General features: G+C 43.4%; 1 protein-coding gene across 4 annotated transcripts in view; it reads left to right on the top strand.

Annotated features, from left to right (window-relative positions):
• The window catches only part of MYH10 (myosin heavy chain 10), a 121,909-nt gene that overhangs the window by 63,680 nt on the left and 32,660 nt on the right, over window positions 1–25,569 (top strand). For all 4 annotated transcript variants that reach the window (XM_069603512.1, XM_069603510.1, XM_069603513.1 and 1 more), the window contains exons 8-15: window positions 1,063–1,161; window positions 2,761–2,904; window positions 3,150–3,245; window positions 6,405–6,523; window positions 7,151–7,303; window positions 13,760–13,933; window positions 16,687–16,860; window positions 17,372–17,486. In XM_069603512.1, the coding sequence (XP_069459613.1) occupies window positions 1,063–1,161; window positions 2,761–2,904; window positions 3,150–3,245; window positions 6,405–6,523; window positions 7,151–7,303; window positions 13,760–13,933; window positions 16,687–16,860; window positions 17,372–17,486 (1,074 nt within the window). The remainder of the gene's footprint in view (window positions 1–1,062; window positions 1,162–2,760; window positions 2,905–3,149; window positions 3,246–6,404; window positions 6,524–7,150; window positions 7,304–13,759; window positions 13,934–16,686; window positions 16,861–17,371; window positions 17,487–25,569) is intronic.

The following is a 25,569-nucleotide window of genomic DNA, read 5'->3' as shown; positions in this document are numbered from 1 at the left end:
AGAACTATATTTTATGTCTCTAAATATGTTCAGAGCCAGAAAACAAAGCAAACACTTGAGCATGACAGGCAAGTGGATCCAGAGCAGGGGTCCCCAGCCTCTGAGATCTAACATGTGATGATCTGAGGAGGAACTAATGTAATAATAATGGAAATAAAGTACACAATAAATGTAATGTGCTTGAATCATCCCCAAACCATCCCCACTCTGGTCCATGGAAAAATCATCTTCCACAAAACCAATTCCTGGTGCCAAAAGGGTTGGCGACCGCTGCGCTAGAGTCCCTTCATGTTGAAGAGATCCTTCATGTGCAGGCACGCTTCACCGAATGTGGAGGGTGTGTTTGGGGTAGTCCAGTTTTTAACTGAAATTAGGCTGTATGCACGTACACAGTTTGCTTTGGTGGCCCCAGGAAGATTAATTCAGAGAAGATAATTCTCTCCCAAAGCAGTAAAACTGAGACTCTTGGGAGTCCAGTGTGCCTGTCAATGCAGAGATATTCCAGGAGCATCCAGACTCAGTGGACAGAGAAACCAAACAGGCCCCAGATCCACGCCCCAAATACCCGCACGGGGCTGCGGTGTTCTGACACACAGGTGCTAACTGACTGGAGTGGTACCAGAGTTACACGTATTTTGGAGTCCAGCAAAGTTTTGGTTTCTGACTGTGCTGTTTGAGTAATTTCTTTGTGCCCCGGTTTCCTTCTTTGTGAAATTGCAATAATAAGTCTGCTGTTTCAAGGCTTTTCCACCTCAGACAACTTGGCTTCCCTTTTTTTATAGCATCTCACGGCTCCTTGTGTCAGGGTAGTGTGGGTGGAGGAGGGGTGAGGGAAGTGCTCTGATCTTCAAGCTCTCTGCAAGTTCACAGGTTCTAGAAGATTAGTGAGAAACAGAAGTTGCATATCTTTTCTTTTTCCACATACAAAATTCAGTCATTTAGAGTGATTCACTGCAGACTAGTTTCTGTATTCTAAAGAAAGAAAAATCTTACAAATTAAATGTGTACAGACACTGAAAGGAGACCACCTTTTCATTGTCACCCTTAACCACCGTTGCTCAGACCTTCTGGAAAAATCTCGTGCTGTTCGTCAAGCAAAAGATGAGCGTACTTTTCATATCTTTTACCAGTTGTTATCTGGAGCAGGAGAACATCTGAAGTGTAAGTTACAGATTTTTTTTTTTACTGTTTTATGTTCAGTTAAATATCTTTTATAATACTTTTTTTTAAGAAAGAGAACAGTTGCAGAATTATGCACACACACATACCAAAATTCTAGCTGGCTCAATGATGAAAGTGAAATTGAACTTCAAGCCATGGGATAGGTACTTTAAGTGGCAATCATATGGGTGGTATTATATTATCTTTTGTACTTTTCTTTTAAAATAATTTCAAATTTGAAGGCATGTGATATGTTTTATACAAATTTTGTTTCAAAATTTGTAAATATAAAAGTAATGAAAAATAAATTTATTTAATAAAGTGAAATTGAATACATGTGTGTATTCCTAGATTTACAACTGAATGTATCTTATCCTTCCAGTAGTACTAGAAAGAGCCTGTGTGGATTTTTATTTATTTTGTGAATCACAAAGACCAGAAATTTAGAGTTGGACAGGTAAAAAGTAAGTTCTTTCCTGGGTCAGAATTTTGCTGGGTCAGAAGAAGATACACAACTTTTTGGTTTCTTCTGAGTCTCAGAGTAAATTCTGCTTCTCTAGAATTAGTATGTATGTTATTTAGATATCACAGTAGACATGTAAAACCCTACAGTCCTTTTCTCACTTGAGATATAGGCTTTTACTAACCATGGATCATCTGTGGAAGCATTAAACCCAGAAATTAGTTAAAGACCTGCAAAGGGAAAAAAAATAAGCAGCAAATAGAATAATTGCCGTTGAGAGACTAAAATTTCAAGGGTATTCAATAGATAATGCTGAGGGAAGAAAACCCTCATTTTCAGCCTGGCAGACTGAAAGCAGTAATGAATCAAGAAAATAACTGTTAAAAGAAGGAATTTTTTTTTTTTTTTAAGCAATACCCAGTGGAAGCTCCATGTGATGTAGATAAGAATTAAGGGGTTGGTGTGATCAGGAGAAGTTCTCTGCAGGAGAGCCAGTGACACACAAAGCCAGACGCCCAGATAACATCTGCTGTAGGGAAAACCACGTTTTACTATTTTGCACGCTCTTCTTTTCTTAAGAACACATTTATTGAAAAGGAGCTTGTTCTTGCTTATTCATGTCCCCTGAAATAAGAGAGTCAGTGGGCATGTCTGTTATAATACCCGGTCAGACTAGTGCTGCGTCAGACATCGCTCTCAAAGGCAAATGGACCACTAAGCAGACTGACGTGGAGAAAGGGCTCCAGGGTGCTGGCTGGCTCAGGACGTGGCGGGCCCACGTTCCACACCAGGAACACAGAGTATGGGTTTGAAGGCTCCTCCTCAAAAGATGTCTGAAGTATTTAAATCTGGAAACAATAAAGTTTAGTTATCTGGAAAATTGATATCATTTCCCAGCTATCTGATTTCAAATATTGTATAAACCACTGTCCCAAAAGCCCCTGTTGAGATTTCTGTTGTTTACATCATCATTTCTTTCACTGTACAGATCATGGAAGACTGTGTATTTAATGTGAGAATGTAAAATGTGGTGGTGGATCAGATGTTTTTCTGTCCTGTGGGTCCAGTTTTGAAGATGGGGCTGTGCTTCAGTCTGTTGATGACTGTTTATGACGTTGTATTCTGTTTTCTTTCAGCTGATTTGCTCCTTGAAGGATTTAATAACTACAGATTTCTCTCCAATGGCTATATTCCTATTCCGGGACAACAAGACAAAGATAACTTCCAGGAGACAATGGAGGCGATGCATATAATGGGCTTCTCCCATGAAGAGATTCTGTGTATGTGTGATTTCTCTTAATAAGATTCTGATGCTCAGTTTTACCAAGACTTATAAGTTAGGGGTAAAAAACCTAAACTAGAGAATGATTGTGAAATTAATGGGACCTGCCTCTTAATTTTATGAAATCCTGAGACTCATCTTTCTGAAAAGTTTTGTATAGCTAATTTTTAGCACAAAATACATTAGAATATGTCCTCTACATTTTGATATCATATCTTAATTTTTTTTAATATCAACATACAGCAATGCTTAAAGTGGTATCTTCAGTGCTTCAGTTTGGGAATATTTCTTTCAAAAAGGAGCGAAACACTGATCAAGCCTCCATGCCGGAAAATACAGGTAGGCTGATGAACACTGATTTTATTTCTGTTTCTATGGCCTGTTGTGTTCTCCAAAAATGTGTTACAACACGAGCATAAAAGCATCCTGAGGTGTCTCCCATGAGGCTCCACATGCCTACATAAGGGTCAGTCAGATTCCAGAGAGGAAGGAGGAGGATGGAGTGCCAGCTGAGGAGCGGGTGTGGGGACCCTGCCTTAGTGACGGGGGTTAGGACGTGGGAGTGGGCTGAAGAGACCACACAGCTCGTGCCTAAGGGAGCTGCAGCTGTTGGCTTCCAGCCAGTTTTCTCCTTGCCAGAATGCAGGTCCAGGGCTGGAACCAGAACTGATTTTTCAGAGGAAGGTGGAAACCTAGATTTTAATATGAAATTTTCAAACTTTTAAATATTAAAAATGGATTCAAATTCACAGCAGTTAAAAACAAAAATTTGTGAACCATAAGGAAATGGCAACCCATTCCAGTACTCTTGCTTAGAAAATTCCATGGATGGAGGAGCCTGGTGGGCTACAGTCCATTGGGTTGCAAAGAGTCAGACACGACTGAGCGACTTCACTTCAAAATGTGTTTGTAAGCCTTGTGAGGTCTGCTTCCGACAGTCTGGAGACACAAAGAAAGCTGAGGCATCTGTGCCTGGTCACCAGAACGTTCTTTTGCCTCCCAGGAGCATCCTTCTTTCCTTTTCTTAATTCATTTATAGAACAACTGTTTTTTAAAAGCCAAAATGGCTCCAGTGTCATTGCCTCCTGGCTGTTCATTACATCCCCAGTAATAGAAGTAACATTAATTGCTTTGTATTGAATAAGAAGCTTTAAATAATTACAACTCTATAAATTTTCTTGAATTATTACCTATATTAGGTAGTTGCTGCTGCTGCTAAGTCACTTCAGTCGTGTCCAACTCTGTGCTACCCCAGAGACGGCAGCCCACCAGGCTCCCCCGTCCCTGGGATTCTCCAGGCAAGAACACTGGAGTAGGTTGCCATTTCCTTCTCCAATGAGTAAAAGTGAAAGTGAAGTCACTCAGTTGTGTCCAACTCTTCGCGACCCCATGGACTGCAGCCCACCGGGCTCCTCTGTCCATGGGATTTTCCAGGCAAGAGTACTGGAGTGGGGTGCCATTGCCTTCTCCGTATTAGGTAGTAGTGGTGGTTAATTAACACTTGCACTGTTGCAGTGTGCCAGAGTTTGTACTTTGTAATTACAGCATGATTTAAACATATGCAAGGGGAGAGCAGAGTGGAAGGACCTCCTACCACGTTCTTGTCTCCTGGCATAGACGACCACCAACCCATGGCCTGTGTTTCATTTATACCACTTCCCCTTTCCTAGATTATTTCAAAGCAAATCCCAGATACTTCATTTGTAAACATTTCAGTCTGATGCTCAGCTCAAGATCAGAAAATGAGGGCTTGAAGTGGATATATACACCTGGACTTCTGTTTGTATTGATATTTCTGCTTTCTCTTACCAGAGTTTTTTAGGTTATCAGTATTTTAAAAATTTTTAATTCTGGTAAAATTACACATAACAAAATCTGTCATTTTAACCCTTTTTTATGCATATAGTTCAATAATATATATTCACATTATCATGCAGTCACTCTGTAGACTTCATCTTGCAAACTTAAACTCTAAAACAAGTCCCCATACCTCATCCCACAGCAACCGCCATTCTACTTTGTCTCTATGAATAGGACTAGTCTGGGTACCTCGTATAAGCAGAATCATTCAGTGTTTGTCTTTTGTGACCGGCTTATTTTATCAGGTTAATATATTATTAAATGTTAATTTCCCATGGCATTTTTACATGTTGGTATCAAAATGGCATTTTTCAGAAAAGTCTTATTCTCTGCTATCATTAATAGGACTAAAACTAAAATTACTAAATTTACTAAAATTACCTTCATCAGCACATCACTATGAAAACCAAGAAAAGTCTGCCAGGTCTAACCACCGATCTGTGGGGTGGCGGGCGCCAGAGGCATGTGTTCAGTGACTTCGGGGCACAGTCAGGGTGAAGGGCTCCGATCCCAGTGACACCCAAACATCTACCTGCTCCCCACTGGAGTTTTCTCAGTGATATTGGCAGATTATTACCTTTTAGATTGAAAATGACTATAAACAAAAACAAAAGTGGCAAATAACAGAGTAATAAGGCTTAGAAGTAGATAATGTAATAAGGGACCTTGTTTTCCTTGTGGAGGACAGTAAGCCAAGATAGAGTCACTCTATGAAGTGTGTGTTTTAGCCTCTAAAATGATGTTTATCATCACAAAAAAGAATGTGAGCAATTTGCTTTTTCTACCTCTGTGTATTTTTCAGCTTCCCACCCAACACGTATACACATGCATACCTATGTACATTAAGTGAAAGGAGCCAGGATGTAGAGGGTGAGGAGGGCAGTTGGTGAGAAGACTCATAAACCAAAGGAAGTATTCCCTGAGGCACAGCCTCCCTGCCCACCCAGGGGTGCTGCTGGGTGGCCAGCAGTTCACGTGGATCAGAGGAGTGGGACGCAGTGCATCTTTCAGAATGAACTTGGTTATGCCTCTACATGACTCAAAATGTGCTTATCCTTAGAGAATTTTATTGTTATTTTAACCCCTAATCAAACATTTATTAGTAATTGGAACACTTGTTGGACCTTAGTGACATTAGGCAGTGAACTTCTGGTGAGAAAAGTGCCCTAAATTTGATGAGAATCCACAATAACAAAATTAGCAGCTTTTTAATGTGAGCCATGTAATCAAATAATTGATTTTTAAAATCCCTTAGGTTTCTTGCCTACTAAAGTACCAGGATCACTCTGTAGGCATGACAAATTATCTTGGTAACATGGTGATTTAAAATATTTTGAATACCATTTTTCTCATTCTCTGCATTATCCATGACTTCTAAGACTTAGTAACTTCTATCTATTAAGCTATCCAGAGTAAGTAATTGCTGACTAATCATCTCTTACGGCCTAAGGATAAGTGTTGTTAATATGAAAGGATGAAGGTAGTTTTTATAAGACCTAACACCTGTCTAACCTTAAGACTTATATTTAATTTCTTAATACAGTTAGGTGATTACTAAGGTATTTCAACTGTTTATTGAATGTGCTATGATGAGGTCGGTAAGGAGGCCTGGTATTTAGGAGGCCTTTTACCCTCTAGTTGCACAGAAGCTCTGCCATCTTCTTGGCATGAATGTGATGGAGTTCACGCGGGCCATTCTCACCCCCCGGATCAAGGTCGGCCGAGACTACGTGCAGAAAGCCCAGACCAAAGAACAAGTAAGTTTAACACAGTTATCACACAGTTGTTGCTTGAGTGATTGATAACCGTGGTCATGACACCTTCTGATTGGCATGTAGCAAACAGAACCAATAAAAGCTCCATCATCCACGTGTTTCTTGGTACTAGTTGACTGTTTTCTTGCAGAAAATTTTTAGAGGTGACTTATAAAAAAGGAAGTTTGAAATATAACCTTGAATTTTCCCCAGGTAGATGAACCATCCAGGAGGAAAAAGCTGTGTACCCCAGCATCCTACCCAGCAGGATGCCTGATTGATCCCTTGTTCCTGTAAGGGGAGGAGGGCCCAGCACCGGGAATGTAGCAGTTAGAATCACCTGTTTCATGGTGGACTCTGGGCTGATAACGCTGCACAGAAGCCCAGGGGCAGGGGAAGGAAGTCATTTTTCCTGGGCATTTTCATCCATCTCCTACACTGATTATCTCCAGTCTGTACCTAATTGTACTAATATCCTCTGTTGATGTGTAAAACAGACATGATTAAGCAGTAAGTGCTCTTTTAGGGTTTGGAGGGCACTGTAGATCATTAAATTCCCTCCATCTAACAGCTTTTAGTGTTTTGCTGAGATTATTTTCAGACTAAAAGGTTGCTGTTGTCTAATTACAGGCAGATTTTGCAGTAGAAGCTTTGGCAAAAGCTACCTATGAGCGGCTGTTCCGCTGGCTCGTTCACCGCATCAATAAAGCTCTGGACAGGACCAAACGGCAAGGGGCTTCCTTCATTGGGATCCTGGACATCGCTGGATTTGAGATTTTTGAGGTATGTCACTCTCCCTCCTGCTCTTCTTGCTTCTGTTTATTCTTTCATCAAATAATCTTTCAGGCTCACAGTGTACCAATTGCAGTGCCAGGCACCAGGGATATGATGGCAGATAAGCAGGTATAGTCCCTGCCATTCTAGTAGAGAGTCAAACATTAAGTAACAGAAAAACCACCAAATTCTCGGGATTTTGAATAATGAAGTGAGAAGAGGGCTGTGATGGAAGGAATTGGGGAGACCCACAGTGCAAAGTGTGTCTGCAGCTGTTAAGAGCTTAGCATGAGAAGCCCCAGCCTCAGGAAGAATCCCCGGCAAAATGAGAGTAGGTCTAGTGGTCCTATGGGAGAGAGAAGTTGTTAGATGTTCAGTCCAGTTCAGTCGCTCAGTTGTGTCCGACTCTTTGCGACCCCATGAATCGCAGCATGTCAGGCCTCCCTGTCCATCACCATCTCCTGGAGTTCACTCAAACCCACGTCCATCAAGTTGGTGATGCCATCCAGCCATCTCATCCTCTGTCATCCCCTTTTCCTCCTGCCCCCAATCCCTCCCAGCATCAGAGTCTTTTCCAATAAGTCACCTCTTTGCATGAGGTGGCCAAAGTACTGGAGTTTTAGCTTTAGCATCATTCCCTCCAAGGAACACCCAGGGCTGATCTCCTTTAGAATGGACTGGTTGGATCTTGCAGTCCAAGAGACTCTCAAGAGTCTTCTCCAACACCACAGTTCAAAAGCATCAATTCTTCTGCACTCAGCTTTCTTCACAGTCCAACTCTCACATCCATACATGACCACTGGAAAAACCATAGCCTTCACTAGACAGACCTTTGTTGGCAAAGTAATGTCTCTGCTTTTGAATATGCTGTCTAGGTGGGTCATAACTTTTCTTCCAAGGAGTAAGTATCTTTTAATGTCATGGCTGCAGTCACCATCTGCAGTGATTTTGGAGCCCAAAAAAATAAAGTCTGATACTGTTTCCTGTGTTTCCCCATCTATTTGCCATGAAGTGATGGGAATAGATGCCATGATCTTCGTTTTCTGAATGTTGAGCTTTAAGCCAACTTTTTCACTGTCTTTTTTCACTTACATCAAGAGGCTTTTTAGTTCCTCTTCACTTTCTGCCATAAGGATGGTTTCATCTGCATATCTGAGGTTATTGATATTTCTCCCAGCAATCTTGATTCCAGCTTGTGCTTCTTCCATCCCAGCGTTTCTCATGATGTACTCTGCATATAAGTTAAATAAGCAGGGTGACAATATACAGCCTTGACGTACTCCTTTTCCTATTTGGAACCAGTCTGTTGTTCCATGTCCAGTTCTAACTGTTGCTTCCTGACCTGCATATAGGTTTCTGAAGAGGCAGGTCAGGTGCTCTGATATTCCCATCTCTTTCAGAATTTTCCACAGTTCATTGTGATCCACAGTCAAAGGCTTTGACATAGTCAATAAAGCAGAAATAGATGTTTTTCTGGAACTCTCTTGCTTTTTCCATGATCCAGCGGATGTTGGCAATTTGATCTCTGGTTCCTCTGCCTTTTCTAAAACCAGCTTGAACATCTAGAAGTTCATGGTTCACATACTGCTGAAGCCTGGATTGGAGAATTTTGTGCATTACTTGACTAGCGTGTGAGATGAGTGCAGTTGTGCAGTAGTTTGAGCATTCTTTGGCATTGCCTTTCTTTGGGATTGGAATGAAAACTGACCTTTTCCAGTCCTGTGGCCACTGCTGAGTTTTCCAAATTTGCTGGCATATTGAGTGCAGCACTTTCACAGCATCATCTTTCAGGATTTGAAAGAGCTCAACTGGAATTCCATTAACCTCCACTAACTTTGTTCGTAGTGATGTTTCCTAAGGCCCACTTGACTTCACATTCCAGGATGTCTGGCTCTAGATGAGTGATCATACCATCGTGATTATCTTGGTCGTGAAGATCTTTTTTGTACAGTTCTTCTGTATATTCTTGCCACCTTGTCTTAATATCTTCTGCTTCTGTTAGGTCCATACCATTTCTGTCCTTTATCGAGCCCATCTTTGCATGAAATGTTCCCTTGGTATCTCTAATTTTCTTGAAGAGATCTCTAGTCTTTCCGATTCTGTTGTTTTCCTCTATTTCTTTGCATTGATCGCTGAGGAAGGCTTTCTTATCTCTTCTTGCTATTCTTTGGAACTCTGCATTCAGATGCTTATATCTTTCCTTTTCTCCTTTGCTTTCCACTTCTCTTCTTTTCACAGCTATTTGTAAGACCTCCCCAGATAGCCATTTTGCTTTTTTGCATTTCTTTTCCATGGGGATGGTCTTGATCCCTGTTTCCTGTACAATGTCATGAACCTCCGTCCATGGTTTTTCAGGCACTCTGTCTATCAGGTCTAGTCCCTTAAATCTATTTCTCACTTCCACTGTATAATCATAAGGGATTTGATTTAGGTCATACCTGAATGGTCTAGTGGTTTTCCCTACTTTCTTCAATTTAAGTGTGAATTTGGCAATAAGGAGCTCGTGATCTGAGCCACAGTCAGCTCCTGGTCTTGTTTTTGCTGACTCCATCTTTGGCTGCAAAGAATATAATCAGTCTGATTTCGGTGTTGACCATCTGGTGATGTCCATGTGTAGAGTCTTCTCTTGTGTTGTTGGAAGAGGGTGTTTGCTATGACCAGTGTATTTTCTTGGCAAAACTCTATTAGTCTTTGCCCTGCTTCATTCCGCGTTCCAAGGCCAAATTTGCCTGTTACTCCAGGTGTTTCTTGACTTCCTACTTTTGCATTCCAGTCCACTATAATGAAAAGGACATCTTTTTTGGGTGTTAGTTCTAAAAGGTCTTGTAGATTTTCATAGAACTGTTCAACTTCAGCTTCTTCAGCATTACTGGCTGGGACATAGGCTTGGATTACTGTGATATTGAGTGGTTTGCCTTGGAAATGAACAGAGATCATTTAGATGTTAGAGATCATGTTAGATGTTAGAAACTGCCAAAAGCCACAGTGACTAGACGTAGCTGAAGAGAGGGTCAGAGGAGCTGGAAACACATGAGATGGAAAAGTAGACGTGGGGAGAGGGTGGCGGGTGGTATTGTCATGGCTCAGCAGCCAGATGATGGTGGTTTGGGTGGGGGTCGGGAGCAGCCGTGTGAGATGGAGAAATGAAGAGACGGGATGGTCTCTGTTCTGAAGACACACCCACAGCATTTGTTGTTGGGTTTCAATATATTTCATTATTAATCTGACTAGATTTCTCCAAACAGCATCAATCCATCAAAGGTTTGTTGTCACATACCTACTGTGGTTTTCCTAAAACCTTGATAAAATTTTGGTCTCCTAAAAATGTAAAACTTTCTCTTTTGATAGACCGATTATATAGTAAGGCATAAATACTTCTTGGGATCAGTGTAATACTTTGGCCAATTGGATATTGAATTGTCTTGTTTTGAAATGAACCCTTTTGGATTATGTCTATCCTCATAAAACCTGAACTGTTATGGTATAGTAGTTTTATCCACCAAACTGCCACTGCCACTATAAGAGATTGCTTTAGTATGTACTGATTTGTGAATAACTGAAAAGTCATGAAAGGCGGCTGCATGCAATTTGCATGTCTGTTGCTTTCCTGCATGTAAACAATCAGCAGATACAATGAAGAAAAAGACCTCCACTTCCAACTGCAAACAAACAGATGAAATACCTAAGAAATTTGAGAAAAAATGGGCAAGATTTAGTTGAAGACAACTTTACAGTGCTACTGTAAAAAACAGAAGACTTCAAGAAATGTAAAAATGTGCCTTGTTCTTGGATGAGAAAATGCAGCATTATAAGGGTGTAAATCTTCCCCAAATTTATCTTGAAATAGAACATACTTGCTTAAAAACTATTCATAGGAATTTTAAGGGATAGAGGAAGACTAGGTGACCTGCTTCTAAAACTAATTTGAAAAATAAATTAATAAAGCATACATAGTAAAATTCTGAAAAAGAAATGAAAAGAGGATACTGAGATATAAAACATAAAGCTGTAGAATCAGAAGTATGATTTTGACATGAATATACACAGTAGAAAAATGTTTTAGATACTAAAAATGCAGAATTATTTAGTGAGCATTATTTATCATGGGAAAAGAATGGAAAAAGCCTAACTGTCCACCATTGGGAGATTTATGTTCACCACAGGAGGTTGATTTGATTAATTATGACATATATCCATGTAGTAGGGAATTGTACACCCATCATAAAGAATGGGGTGGCTTTATAGTACAGACCCCAAGATACTTTGTTAAGCTTAAAAAGTCTAGATAGCACACACATTTATGAGTGTGGAGACTTTCTGGAAAAATTGCAGGAAATAGGTGACAGTTATTGATTAGAGTGATCAAGCGGGTGATCAGAGTGAGACTTCTCAGTGCAACTCTCTATACATTTCAAATCTTATATCAGGCATTAACCAATTGAAGAACAAATAATTTAAAAATATTTTTAGTAGCTTAAATATGGAAGGCAAGTAGACCTTTATTTAACAAAAATACCATCATACATGGTAGCTCAGGCTGAGCAGAGTGCTAAGTCTCGTGATCTTAAGGCAGAGAAAAATCCATAACATAAACATAAACATCACCACCATCAGGCAGTCTGCAAATGCTGATGCGGTTCACCAGAAATACAGCATTGAACAAGGCAGACACTGCCCCACTCTCCGAGCATGACCTCACTCTAAAACACTGAGTGCTGCACCTCCCAGGGAAGATCGGAATGGCTTTTTCAGACCGTGAGTCTATTCCTTGGGGGTTGATTAAACCTTCTGTAATTGAAGATCACTTTTTATAATGAAAGAGGTTATTTATGGCCCCATGGTACTTGTGTGGACAGCATGGAGGCAGAAAAAAAGGCTGAGTACTTCTCACAGAACACAATTGCTTTAAGAAAATTACCCCTGTTACTTCATCCTTTCATTTTTCATCCCATCAACAGCACCGTGGAGAAATGGGCAGAGTTCACACAGAGGGAAACTGAAATGTCTGTAACAGATGAAAAGGTTTTTTTTTTTCCTCACTCACTCTGGAGCCACTGGCCTAAGTAAGGAGCAGAGGGGACAGGACAGCAGCCCATCTGTTCTCCAGACCCACAAAGCGCTCAAAGATGCGCTTGCCTCCTCGGCCTCTGACCTTCCCAAGTCTTTTTTCATTTTTCTCACTTTCTCATTTATTCATTTCTCTCCATTAAACCATTCACTAGTAAAAATGGTTTTATTTGTAGATAATCAGTTACAGTAACTGACGTACTCCTTTCCCTATTTCGAACCAGTCTGTAGGGAAAGGAGTACGTCAGCTACTGTAACAACAGACTGGTTCCAAATAGGGAAAGGAGTATGTCAAGGCTGTATATTGTCACCCTGCTTATTTAACTTATATGCAGAGTACATCATGAGAAATGCTGGGCTGGAGGAAGCACAAGCTGGAATCAAGATTTCTGGGAGAAATATCAATAACCTCAGATATGCAGATGACACAACCCTTGTGCTAGAAAGCGAAGAACTAAAGAGCCCCATGAAAGTGAAAGAGGAGAGTGAAAAAGTTGGCTTAAAGCTCTACATTCAGAAAACTAAGACCATGGCATCTGGTCCCATCACTTCGTGGCAAATAGATGGGGAAACAGTGACAGATTTTATTTTTTTGGGCTCCAAAATCACTGCAGATGGTGACTGCAGCCTTGAAATTAAAAAATGCTTACTCCTTGGAAGAAAAGCTATGAACAACCTAGACAGCATATTAAAAAGCAGAGACATTACTTTGCAACAAAGGTCCATCTAGTCAAAGCTATGGTTTTTCCTGTGGTCATGTATGGATGTGAGAGTTGGACTGTGAAGAAAGCTGAGCGCCGAAGAATTGCTGCTTTTGAACTGTGGTGTTGGAGAAGACTCTTGAGAGTCCCTTGGACTGCAAGGAGATCCAACCAGTCCATCCTAAAGGAGATCAGTCCTGAATATTCATTGGAAGGACTGATGCTAAAGCTGAAACGCCAATACTTTGGCCACCTGATGCAAAGAACTGACTCACTTGAAAAGACCCTGATGCTGGGAAAGATTGAAGGCAGGAGGAGAAGGGGATGACAGAGGATGAGATGGCTGGATGGCATCACCGACTATATGGACATGAGTTTGAGTAAACTCCGGGAGTTGGTGATGGACAGGGAGGCCTGGCGTGCTGCAATCCATGGGGTCGCAGAGTCGGACACGACTGGGTGACTGAACTGAACTGAGTTACAATAGCAGACTGAGTTTATCATGTTCTCATTTTAGCTTCTCAGTAACATGATGTGGGGGTGTGGGGGGGCGGGGCTTGTGCATAGATTAAGAGATCCTCATCAGTCTAGGGTAGTTGAGACCTGGTTCATAACTCCTCGAGAACTTTCTGAGAACAAGCTGACTGGTCCTCTCTTCCTCCCCCTCCTCTCTTTCTCCCCCGCCCCACTTCCGCAGCTGAACTCATTCGAGCAACTGTGCATCAACTACACCAATGAGAAGCTGCAGCAGCTCTTCAACCACACCATGTTCATCCTGGAGCAGGAGGAGTACCAGCGCGAGGGCATCGAGTGGAACTTCATCGACTTTGGCCTCGACCTGCAGCCCTGCATTGACCTCATCGAGAGACCCGTAAGACCCTCTCCTGCCGGCCGGCTCTCCGCCCAGGCTCAGGCGGTGCCTTGAGCTTTTCTTCCCATAAACTGAGACGGAAATGTTCCTGTCTCATCAGCGTGAAGATAATTTTCTGATCTAAATTTACTAGGATGCTTTGATGAAATACCCATTTAAAAAGTGAAGAGCCTGCAAGTAAGACCCTTCTCGAGCTGTCCTTTCTCTCAGTCGTGTCCTGTCCTCTCATGGGTGTGGGGCTCAGCCAGGCACATGTCCAAGACGATAAAGGGGTTCCGTGTCTAGCCATGAATTTGGTGGGTCATGCAGATCCATTTTGGGGGATCACTGAAGCTTATCCTCATAAGTACAAAGGTGCTTTTTTACAATGTTTGTAAGAGTTTATAATCGTAAAACATTTAACAGTAGCATGTAGAATGATATGGGATTATTATTCCTTTGAGGAGCCTTTCAAAATGTAGAGTGAGGGCAGTATTTTCCGAAAGAAAATATCAAAAAATGACTCGGTGGGGGGCACCTGCCAGACTGTCATCTGTCCTGATCTCTCATAATCCAGCCTTTGGCCAGCTGCTTCTGAAACTCTGACCAGGAGACAAAACATTGTCTCCCAAACAACTCTTTAGAAATCCTCAATTAAAAGGAAAAGTGATAACAGAGATCTTGACACTAAAGGATGAAATCGGAAAAATAAAAAGGAGACAAAATTGTGGATCTTCTGAGTCATGCTGTCATGGAGTCCTTTAGAAAAGATTATATTTGGGCTCCTCTTTCAGAATTTAGAAATATTTTCAATGAAAGATTAAAAACATAAAAATTATGGCAGAAAGATGTGTGTTTCACTTACCTTAGTCCAGAACTTCATTTCTCAAGGTTGTTGTGAGTGAGTAAAATCAGGTTAAATGCCTCTCTGGCCCATCTCTTCTGTAGGATCACTGCTAAACCTGCTTGCCTTTGATTATAGCCTTCTTTCAGCATCTCCGAACCCTGCAAATTCTTTTAGATAGAGGAGCCAGGAACTAGACAGCCAGGGAGTGAGGGCTTCGTCCTGGGCTTTCAGCTGCTTCTACCTGCTCCTGTTCTGTTAACCTCAGCCTTTCTCTGACCGCATTATGACGTTTCAGTCGTGGTTACCTTTTTTTTAATGTTTATTTATTTGGCTGTGTCAGGTCTTCAGTTGCCGCACACGGGGTCTTTGTTGCGTCATGCCAGATCTTTCCTTATGGCGCACAGATTCTCTAGTTGTAACACACAGGCTTCAGTGGTTGTGGCTTAGATGCTCCACAGCATGTGAGATCTTAGTTCCCTGACCAGGGATCAAACCCATGTCCTCTACATTACAAGGAGTATATATAACCACTGGACCACTAAAGACATCCTTCCAGTTACGTTTTAATCATTATTTGTACAGAGCCAGCTCTTCTGTAATAAATACAAAGGGCCTGTGAGTTGAGGAAAACTGGTAGGGATTTATCCCAAATGCTGATTTCATTGTTCAGTTCAGTCGCTCAGTTCCGACTCTTTGCGACCCCATGAATCACAGCACGCCAGGCCTCCCTGTCCATCACCATCTCCCGGAGCTCACTCAAACTCACGTCCATTGAGTCAGTGATGCTATCCAGCCATCTCATCCTCTGTCGTTCCCTTTTCCTCCTGCCCCCAATCCCTCCCAGCATCAGTCTTTTCCAGTGAGTCAACTCTTCGCGTGAGGTGGCCAAAGTACTGGAGTTTCAGCTTTAGTATCATTCCTTCCAAAGAAATCCCAGGGTTGATCTCCATCCCTAGAATTGGTCTGTTCAGTCTTGGATCAGAAACTTGCCATATTTGCAGTATGGCAGTAAACCATGACCCCGAACCTCTATAGCGTAGGCCATCACTATTGTAATATTCCGGTTAGCTTTCAGGTATACACCCACTTTCTTCCCAAAAAAGGAAGTCCTTCCATTGGTTTTTGACCTTCCAGAATAGCACGCTCCAGACACTTTTTTATTTGAGACAGAGTTCACTACCCTAAAATTTTTTCTGAAGTACAAAATTCAATGAGCTTCAGCATAGAGTTGTACAACCATTACCACTGTCTAATCCCACAACATTTTCATCATCCCAGAAAGAAACTTTGTACTTCGGCAGTCATTCCCGTTCCCCTTCCTCAGTACCCCAAGCACTCGTCTGCTTTCTGTCTTTTGTGTCTCTCAGGCTTTTTTCAGTGAGTTAGTTGAGTGAAATAACACAGGCTCTCAACACAAACCTAAAAAGTAATTGATAAATTATATCATCATCTTCCATATATTCTACTTAACTGTAGCTTTAAATATTTCACAAAGTGTGAAATGCTCATTTAATCATCACTTAAACAGAAATCTTAAATTGACCTGGATAGGATATAAAATGTCTGAAGCATTCCAGGTTGTGGAGGGTTTATTGAATATAAAGATTAAGTTTCTCTACACCTTCCGTTTGCTTTCTGGTGTCTCTTATTTGCTACTTTTCGGGAGTTATCTACTTGGAATTTTTTTTTAATAAGTTTATGAAATATAGTATTCATCTGTTTTCTTACCAGTACTTAGCCTTTGAGATCTCAGCATTTGCGTTACAGTTATAGTTTGGCAATACCTGTTATCCTAGAAGTTTGCTTTCCATAGATATTCATGAAGCTCTAATTGTTTTGGAAGTTAAACTGGCAAACCCAGTGGAAAACATCCTTACACGTACAATGATGTGCAGAATATGTCAATTCTTCTTGCCTCTGTTATCAGGCTAACCCTCCTGGCGTGCTGGCCCTTCTGGATGAAGAGTGCTGGTTCCCTAAAGCCACAGATAAGACCTTTGTTGAAAAGCTCGTTCAAGAGCAAGGGTCCCACTCCAAGTTTCAGAAACCACGTCAATTGAAAGACAAAGCTGATTTTTGCATTATCCATTATGCAGGGAAGGTAAGAGTGAAAGAATTCCATTAAAAGTACCATGCTTAAAATTTTGCTACTTTTGATGAGGGTTGTAACAAATGTGCCGGTATATATTTATAAACCCTTAAATACAGTACCTATTACAAATGCATTGCCTTTGAGACCACCATTGTTTGGACTGTTCTATGAATTTTGGAGAGGGAGAGGTGGGAGTGAAGGGGGGAGAGAGGTAATTATTGCATGGCCAAGCAGTGAGAATGGGCAGCTCATGCTTAAAATCCCCAGACTCCCCAGTGCTTTGGGAGGAAGGTTTTTAGGGGTGAAGGCTGCAGGATATGTGACTTCCTTTTGATTGGTTTTCTGGGGAGGGTACAGGGCTGGGGAGGGTACAGGGCAGTGCTCCAGGCACATTGGGTTCAGCCTGAAGTTGCCATCTTCTGCCTGGCAGAGGCTCTGTGAACATTTGGGGTTGAGGCTGAATATGTTTCTCTTGCTTTTGTTTTTGCGCCTCTCGCCGCCTTTGGCTCTGGGCCGGCAGGTGGACTACAAGGCAGATGAGTGGCTGATGAAGAACATGGACCCCCTGAATGACAACGTGGCCACCCTCCTGCACCAGTCCTCCGACAGATTCGTGGCAGAGCTCTGGAAGGATGGTAAGAATGTGCCCGTGTTTGTCATCGAGCTTGACTGGAGTCTTCTACAGTTAAGGCTTAAGTATGGTTCTTTACACAGAGATGTGTGTATATTTTCTTACTTTAAAGCTCTTTAATTTCCCTAGAGCAGGGCTGCCATTGTGTCGGATTTTACCCACTTTAGAAAACTTGAGTAACAAGACATCTGCCTTCTTGGTCAGATGCTGTGGGAACATTCTAGTAGCACAGCCATAAGACCTGCACATTTGCTCCAGGCCACCCTGGTCCCCACACAGTCGTAACCCAGGGGTGTTGGGATGCAGAACCCTGGAAGCCTCTGCATTCTCAGACCATCTGCATTTAGGTCAGTTGTCTTTATCGCCACCAGTCCTCAGGTGGCGGCTTTATTGTAGACCAGAGGAGCAAAGTACCTGTGTCCATGTTTGTAGTGGGACCAGTGTTTTCTGAGCCTAGCTGTCTACATGTTTCATCCTGGTTGTTCCCCCCACTTCACTTGGCCTCAGGTCATGAGGACCTTAGCTTCGAGTCTGTCCCTGCCTAGGCCGTGACCCTGACCCCAGGCCTGTCAGCTCACTTCTGCTTTTTCCGTAGCATCTCGAGACCTCGTCACCTACGTGTCTCCGCACAGGTAGCGAGAAAGAAACCCAGAAGGCAGATCAGAGGGCTTAGGGCCATCAGGGCAAAGAGAAAGAAAAGAATGACCGCAGAGACAGTGAGCTGGGGACGATGACCATGTCAAAGACGGTCTAGTCAGGCCACTTAGGTCAGCTCCAGCAAGTGCGGGGGTGGGCACAGCGCATGTGCTCCAGCACGTGTCCTGGAGAGAGACAGTGGCTGTGAGACTGCACAGGCAGGGACTAGGGAAAGGTGCGGTTTCCAGCCGGTGAAACAGGCTTTTCGTCACTGTCCCGCTGGGTGGACATCTGCACCTGGCCGCTGCTGCTCGCTGTCCCTGGCAGTAACTTGGTTCGCCACGGCAGCCTTTTGAGGCCTGAGGAGAGGACAGGACCCCAAGGTGGCGTCCACAGTGCCCATGCAGCAGAGGGACTCTCGGCCCTGTGGTCTGGGAAGTATGAGAGTGGCTCTGAGCTGTGAGTCCAGAGTGGAAAAGGGGACCCTGAGATCTGGGGGCCACTGGGTCCACAGGGCCAGGGAGACCACACAGGTCAGTGGGAAACATCCCAAGAAGAGGAGGCAAGAGTGACTGGCGCTGCTCAGCAGGAATGTAGTGTTCAGTCAGGAATGGATTGTTGTGCTGCCCTGGGCAGTGTGGGGCCCCCACACCCACCCCTGCTCCCAGCGTCGCTTGGGTCTCAGAGCAAAGGAGGTAAGACGTGTGGATGACTGCTGAGTGTTGGTGACCCCTGAGATGATTGTCACATGCAGAATAGAGGGGTCTGCCTTGTTCCTGGGGTGCTAAGGTCAGATGTCATGAAGGAGGAGGCAGTCTTTCTTGTCCTTGAAAAATAATAATTTGTTGAAAAAACAAAGCCAGTGTCTCCTGAGCACGTGCTAAAGGCCGGGCAGTCTCCCAGCATCACTAGTGAGCATTTACATCCTGATCGGGCCTTAACCACAGAGGGTGACAGTTTACCTGAACTCATATCGGGGTGCGTGGTGGTTTTAGAAGTGATGTTTGTGTGGGCAAAGGGGGTGTTGAGCCAGTGGAAGGAATGATCACAGTGAGGAAGTGGAAAATCCCAGCTCAGGGTAAGAATCCCATTGAGGTTTTAGGGCAGGGCTGGGACCAGAAGGCGGAACAAATTTTGCAGGAGATGAGAATGGTGACAGAGGAGGCTGGACCACAGAGAAACCCTCTGGCCGGTACCATGGGTTTGCCCTCATGAACTGAATGGCATCAGTAGGCTTGTGGTCAGAGTAGGAACACAGTGTGAACTTGAAGAAGCAAAGAGGGCACTGGCTTGTTGGATGGATTGGGGTAAAAGACCCCAGAAGCAGGGAGTTCAGAGTAAGGTGACCGAGGATAAAAGCAGTGGGCATGGAAGAAAAGCCTAGGAGAAAAGGAACAGAGGAAACTAGGTCTACCATTAAAGTCTCAAAAATGGGTTTTCTCTTTTCATTGTGAATGAGAAGAGAAGCAGGTGTTAGGGAATCCCGGGAGGAGGTCCTGGGTTTGACCAAAAGCAGTTTGGTGGGAACCACCTGCTGAGTCCCTGACCTGTCCACTCGTCCAGCCTCACACTAAGTTCCAGGACCATCTGTAGTCAGGAGGATCCCAGAACCGTGAAAGACTTGTTCTGCGCCTGCCCAGGGCTTTCCCAGGACACACTCAGAAGCGGGAGAGGGACGGAGGGCTCTGCCTTGGCTTCCGCCTTCCCAGCTCCTCCTCAGCCCCACCCTCCCCATCCAGGTATGGAAGGCCTTTGTCCGCACCAGGTCAGAAGTCTCAGGAATGAGAGATCTGGTGGGGGAGGTGGGCGGGGAGGCTGCAGTTGCTGTGAAGATGTGGCGCGTGTCCATGTCACAGGTGCAGGGAGGACCCTGTCTGGAGAGCCTTTACGCGCCTGTTTATGCTTTCCCGAAGGAGCTGTAGAGCGTTATTCACTTGATGACAGGATCTCTAAGAGGAAGGCGTGAGGCCTGCAGGGCCCTCCTGGCCTGGCCCGAGCCCTGTCCAGCTGTCCTCAGCTGTTTGCACTATTCTCCTGGGGCCTAACTTTCTCCACAGGCAGCTTGGGAGCACATGTCGCCACTGTGGTCTGAACAGGCCAAGTGGACTCCTACCCCGAGGGTGGCCTGGCTGTGCCAGTGTTCGCTCCAGAGTCATCCTGCATGCTTGCTGCTCTTAGTGGGAAGTCTTGCCATCTGTCAGCTCAGGTGCAGGCACTTGATGTAATCCGAGTGACGGGTTCTTGGAGGTGACCCACTATTGGGTGGGGCAGGGACGGGGCAAGCAGAGCCGGATGCCAGGCTTCCCCGATTGCAAGGACTGCGTGTTTCATGTGTGAGCTCAGTGGCAGGCCCAGGAGTTTGAAAAGGGGTGTAGGGTGGAGAATTCATCTTGTTCACTCTAGATGTAGGGATGTCTTGGGAGAAGAAGAGCTGGAAAGAAAATGGTCCTGGAAAAAACGTAAAAATAGTTGCATATTTTTATAGCCATGTTAGTACAAAAGCAGAAAATGACAAGTTGACTGAATGTTTGAGGATATGATGTGTGACTGTAGTTTGCCTGCAAAGATGCAATACCTTGAGTATAAAACACTCGTGTTAAAATAGACTTTGTGTCAGAATTTTCTCCAGGCCAGACGAGGAGAATTCAGATTTATTGGTGGCAGCCCTGCCCTAGAGACTCATAGTGCCCAACTTTTTGCTAAAAGATGTCATGGGATCTCTTAGCAGCTACATGTGATTTCTTACTACTTCTAGGAGCTAACATACAGGGGGAAAAGACCTAAAAGTTACATTTTCCTGTAAATGTGCCTCCTGAGATATTTTCATGAGTAACGGTATGATCAATAAATATCGTCTTAGTTATTATTTGATTGTTACTTTAACATTTTGTACAATGGAATTTTGTTTTCCATAATGGTAGTTACTGTTTGTATTTGAAGTAAATTATATTTCCAAAATCTGAATTGGAAATAAAATTACACAGTGTATTTTTAATAGTAAATGCCACCTTTTTCAGAGTAATGTAACTTCTATAGTTTTGTCTGGATTTGTTAATAATTTGCAAGATAATATTATAAAAGACAATGCACATGGTATCTTGTTGCTCTTAAATTTCATCCTGCATTTACATGGGGGCAACCATTTGCCTTTGATACGTTATATAATGCTGACACCTGGAGCTGGGAGTGGCTCAGCTATATTCATTTATTTTGTAAAGAACTTTGTCCAGATGTGCACATTCTGAAACAGTAATGTTTGCATGGGGTCTGCCCTGGGCGAGCTACTTCTGTAGCCGGATTGCAAAGTTGACTTGTGATGTCAAATGTCTCTCACACTAACTGAAGTGTTTGTGTATCTGCCCTTCTGTCCTCCTGTTTTTGCTGTTTCTCTGCTTTAGAGATTCAGAATATTCAGAGAGCTTCTTTCTATGACAGTGTTTCTGGTCTTCATGAGCCACCAGGTGAATGGATAAAGCCTGTAGGTCTTCCAGACACAAAGGGTTTCAGCCCAGAGGAAGCACTTGTGGGGGGCTGGCAGGGGGGCTGGGAGGGCGGGGGGTGGTTTCTGGGTTTCTGTTTTTGTTTTGCTCATAGACCTGCATGAACCTTCATTTCATGCTCAGTTTTATTATCCTTAAAGGCAACTGTTTGAGCTCATAAACAATTCAATCGCTACTGCCTACACATTGCTTCTTATTTTATGCGTAGCCCAAAGCACCGCATAGCAAAAGGTCTGTGCCCACCTTTTCCAGTAGTGCCATCTGATACCTAGTCCTCTAAGGGAATTGTTAGGACTTGATGTGCCAAATAATATGTCCCTTGTCTTTGAGTTACCTTTAGATTTTCAACTCTAAGGAACTCTAAGGAGGAGTTTTTTTTTTCTTTTTCAAGTCATTAACATTTTGTGAACAATTAATTGCATAATTATCTCATGTCTGTTGGACTCATCATTATGCCTTTTAATTGGAATTGATGTGCATATCTGGCTACTTGGCTTTTTCTTTTGAACTGACCTGTCAATACAAGGCTTGATTTATGCACATTGAGACAAAGAGTGGAGTGTTAGAACCTGTACCTTGAACCTGAAATTGAGCTTTAGACATTTGGGCCTAAAGGTTTGAGTCCATAGCCCTGTTTAAAATACAGCCCAACCTATATATAGATCAACTGTACTTTAAAAATAAATGAATAAAGAGAAAGAATAAGCCTAAACATGGCAAAGGCTAATATAAACGAAGATCATGTAACCTTCTACTTGTTTAGTGAAACTGTCAAGTGAAAATTCAAAGATAAAGTCAAATTCATATTATAAAATTTCCTTCATGATTTTGGAACATAATGCTGAGATCCAAATCCATCTCAAAAGGTTTTTTAAAAATATGTTAAAACAAACATGCCCATTTTTACTCAAGATTCCTGCTGTCAGTTCTAGATCACCTACTGTGTAAAAATAGGTTGCAAGTGAGGGTGTGGGAGGGAGGGATAGATGATGCCAAAGATGCTCTGTGAGCTGGGATGACTGTTCCACAGGAGACGCCTTCACGGTTGGTCATCTTTGGCCTTTGAGGGTGGGGGTGGGGGGAGCAGAGCTGAGGAAGTGAAGAGGGAGTCAGGAGGCGGTTTGATGCTTGTGGTCTGCCTGGGACTTGTGCTGTGATAAAAGATCAGCGGTCGAACTTTTGGACTTGCTCCCAAAGCAGAGTGCCCTCTTTAAATTCATTCCTCTACCTCTTGGGTTTCTAGTTGTTTAAGAGACTTCCAGCCTGCGGGCCCTTGTTGCCCACTGTCACTCCCCTGCTCCTGGCACCAAGAGGGCACACCATGAAGTCACAGAGGGAGGGACTGGGTGGGTGAGTGGGTGCAACAGCCTCTCCCAGCCTCCCGCCATGGCCTTTCCCTCTCCGACAGCACAGAGGCTCTTTCCTGAGGGGCTGTGATCTTTGGGGTCTGCGGACCAGGTGCTTTCCGTCCCTGCAGGATCAGGTCCGTGGCTACCCTGGATGACAGCATTCCCACAGGGGGCCAGTTCACCCCTCCCCTGCTGCTGGCCTCGTAACTGGAAATATGCCTGATCCGTCTCTCTTGGGAGGTGGCCCCTGGTCGAGTTGCTCCGCTGACCTGAGTATCAGGGTCTCAGGCTCTCCTCCTGATGAGCCTTCCATCCACCATGGCTCCATGTGGTCTTGAAGTTGTGTGTAGTATTTCTACAGCAAAAATGTTCTCCTCTACATCTGCTTATGGAATCAAAGCCCAAGGAGGGGTAACAGGGTTTCAGTGAAAACACAGGCATTAGTATTTTCAGTGATTTCTCAGGAGACGATGGATGAGAGGGATCCTAGGCATGAAATCATGATAGCCTTTGATGCACTGAGGTGGTGGCACCTCTGAAGGAGAGAACACGTGGCTCACATGGGCCCTGTGCTTCGAAGTACAGTCAGGACATTAGGAAAACTCCACGGGAAGAACGTGCAGGCCTTTGAGGTTAAAAATGAGAGATGGGTAAAGAGAGGTTTCCAAAACCATCAAAAAACAAGCACAGGGGAGAATGGAACAGAATTCCTGGAGGCAGAATAAGGAGGTCGTGCAAGTTTCTGCTGTAAACCAAAGGTCTGTATTTTCTTCCAAATAATTTGAAAGTATAGACTCCTGGGATAAACTGGTAATGGAGGATGCAGTGAATTAGCTAAGCAGTTTCCTAACCGTCAGAGTTGTAGGCGGGGTTTTTAAACTAAAAAGGGCCTGTGATGACAGGGGCTGCTGTCCATGGCTTTGGTCTTGATCCTGACTGTGTCAGGGGCAATTGTGTGTAGTCTGCCCTGACGCTAGTTGACACCTACCACCTCCTTTACAGGGTAGTAAGGACCATCAGCAGAAGCAGCCGTGCAGGAGACACTGTGGCGAGGAGAGGGGCTCCCTGTGCTCAGACTGGCTTCTGCAGGGACAGAAAGTACAGACGGGACAGTAAAGGAGACAGATTCAAGGTCAGCTCAGCACTGGTGCTTGGGAGGAGCAAGGTTGCATTCTCCTTAAATCACATGCTCCCTGTCAACCTCCAGGCTTCCTGGAATTCTTCTAAAACTTCCCAAAGGTTCTACAACCCAGTTAGGTAACCACTGTGAATTTGTTACTACTATATAATAGGGGTACACTGGAGATAGTCTGTTCAGTGTTAGGATTGTTTCTGGAAATGCACACGGTACTTAAATGTTTGTTTCAGAACCTTTTTTGGGGCCGTGCTGCATGGCATGTGGAATCTTATTCCCCCAACCAGGGATTGAGCCCGTGCCCCCTGCAGTGGAATTGTGGAGTTGTAATCACTGGATCAGCAGGCAAGTCCCTCGGAATCTTGACTTAGTAATGCTTTTGTGTACCTCACAGTAGAACTGTCTTAGTCGGTATGAATGAGCGTCGAGGGCCTCTCTTGGGTAGGAGTGTGAGATAGAGTTCCTACTCATCAAGGCTGGGTGTTACAGTTAACCTTAAGATGGTTTCTACCCCCCTTTTTGATTTCCAGCTCTGTTAACTAGAGAGAATTTCTGAAGAACTGGCTTAACTGTGTCAAGTGCTATTAGATCACTATTTTGTCCCATGCACAGATTTAAAGAACACAAACATCTGTCTCCTGAGACTGTCTGCTAGAAGAGGAGCCAGTTAAGCATTCTGGCCCCACACGATGCCAGTCCTTATGTAAAACTACTGATGGCAGTTTTATGAGATGGGTGATTACAGCTGCATTTTTTTTCTCTTAAACTATGTGTATACCCTTACAGGTCCCAGGTCTGTGGAGCTCATCTCATTTCTGACTGTCCACGTGGAGTTTGTTAATAAATTAAGTGTTGATGTGCAATACTTTAAACTCTTTACAGGCTACCAGGCAACCAAATAATGAATTGCATTGCCCACCAGCACCCTCACCGGCCTTGCCTGGCCCCTCAGATAGAAGAGCAGGGGGAGAAACAAAGCCACTCTTCACCCTGAAGCCCTGGGCTGGGGCTGGGCGATGCTTTGAGGTTTTAGTAGCAATATTAGGTCTTAGGAGAAGCAGTGCTGCTCTTCTCGGGGAACTGCTAGGATCTTGTCTGCATTTTCCTGATTGCTGCTGTAACCATTTTCAACAAGAAAATATTTTTTTAAATAGAGGTTTTTCTTAGTCTCGGTTTTTTGAGTTAAATTGTATGAGTAATGGGGCCCTGATTATTTAATGAAGTTCCCATGGTGTTTCTGTTTTACCTACAAGATAATTTTGCTCAGTGGTAGAAACTAACCCCAAGTTTAAGTTTTTCAATTAAAAAAAAACCCTGAAAGTCTAAAGCATTAATTTTTTAAAACTGTTGCGTATTTAGCTTGGACTTACCCCTATTAGAGTTAAATTTGAAAATCAGGTTCTTTTTTTTTATTATTATTATTAAAAAAAAAAAGTCCTTCCTTGCAACTGCCTTGTGGGTCCCTGC

Source organism: Ovis canadensis, chromosome 11, assembly GCF_042477335.2.
Source record: "Ovis canadensis isolate MfBH-ARS-UI-01 breed Bighorn chromosome 11, ARS-UI_OviCan_v2, whole genome shotgun sequence".
NCBI classification, from domain to species: Eukaryota; Metazoa; Chordata; class Mammalia; order Artiodactyla; family Bovidae; genus Ovis; species Ovis canadensis.
The sequence above is the reverse complement of the archived record's forward strand: the minus strand, read 5'-3'. Positions and strand labels throughout refer to the sequence as shown.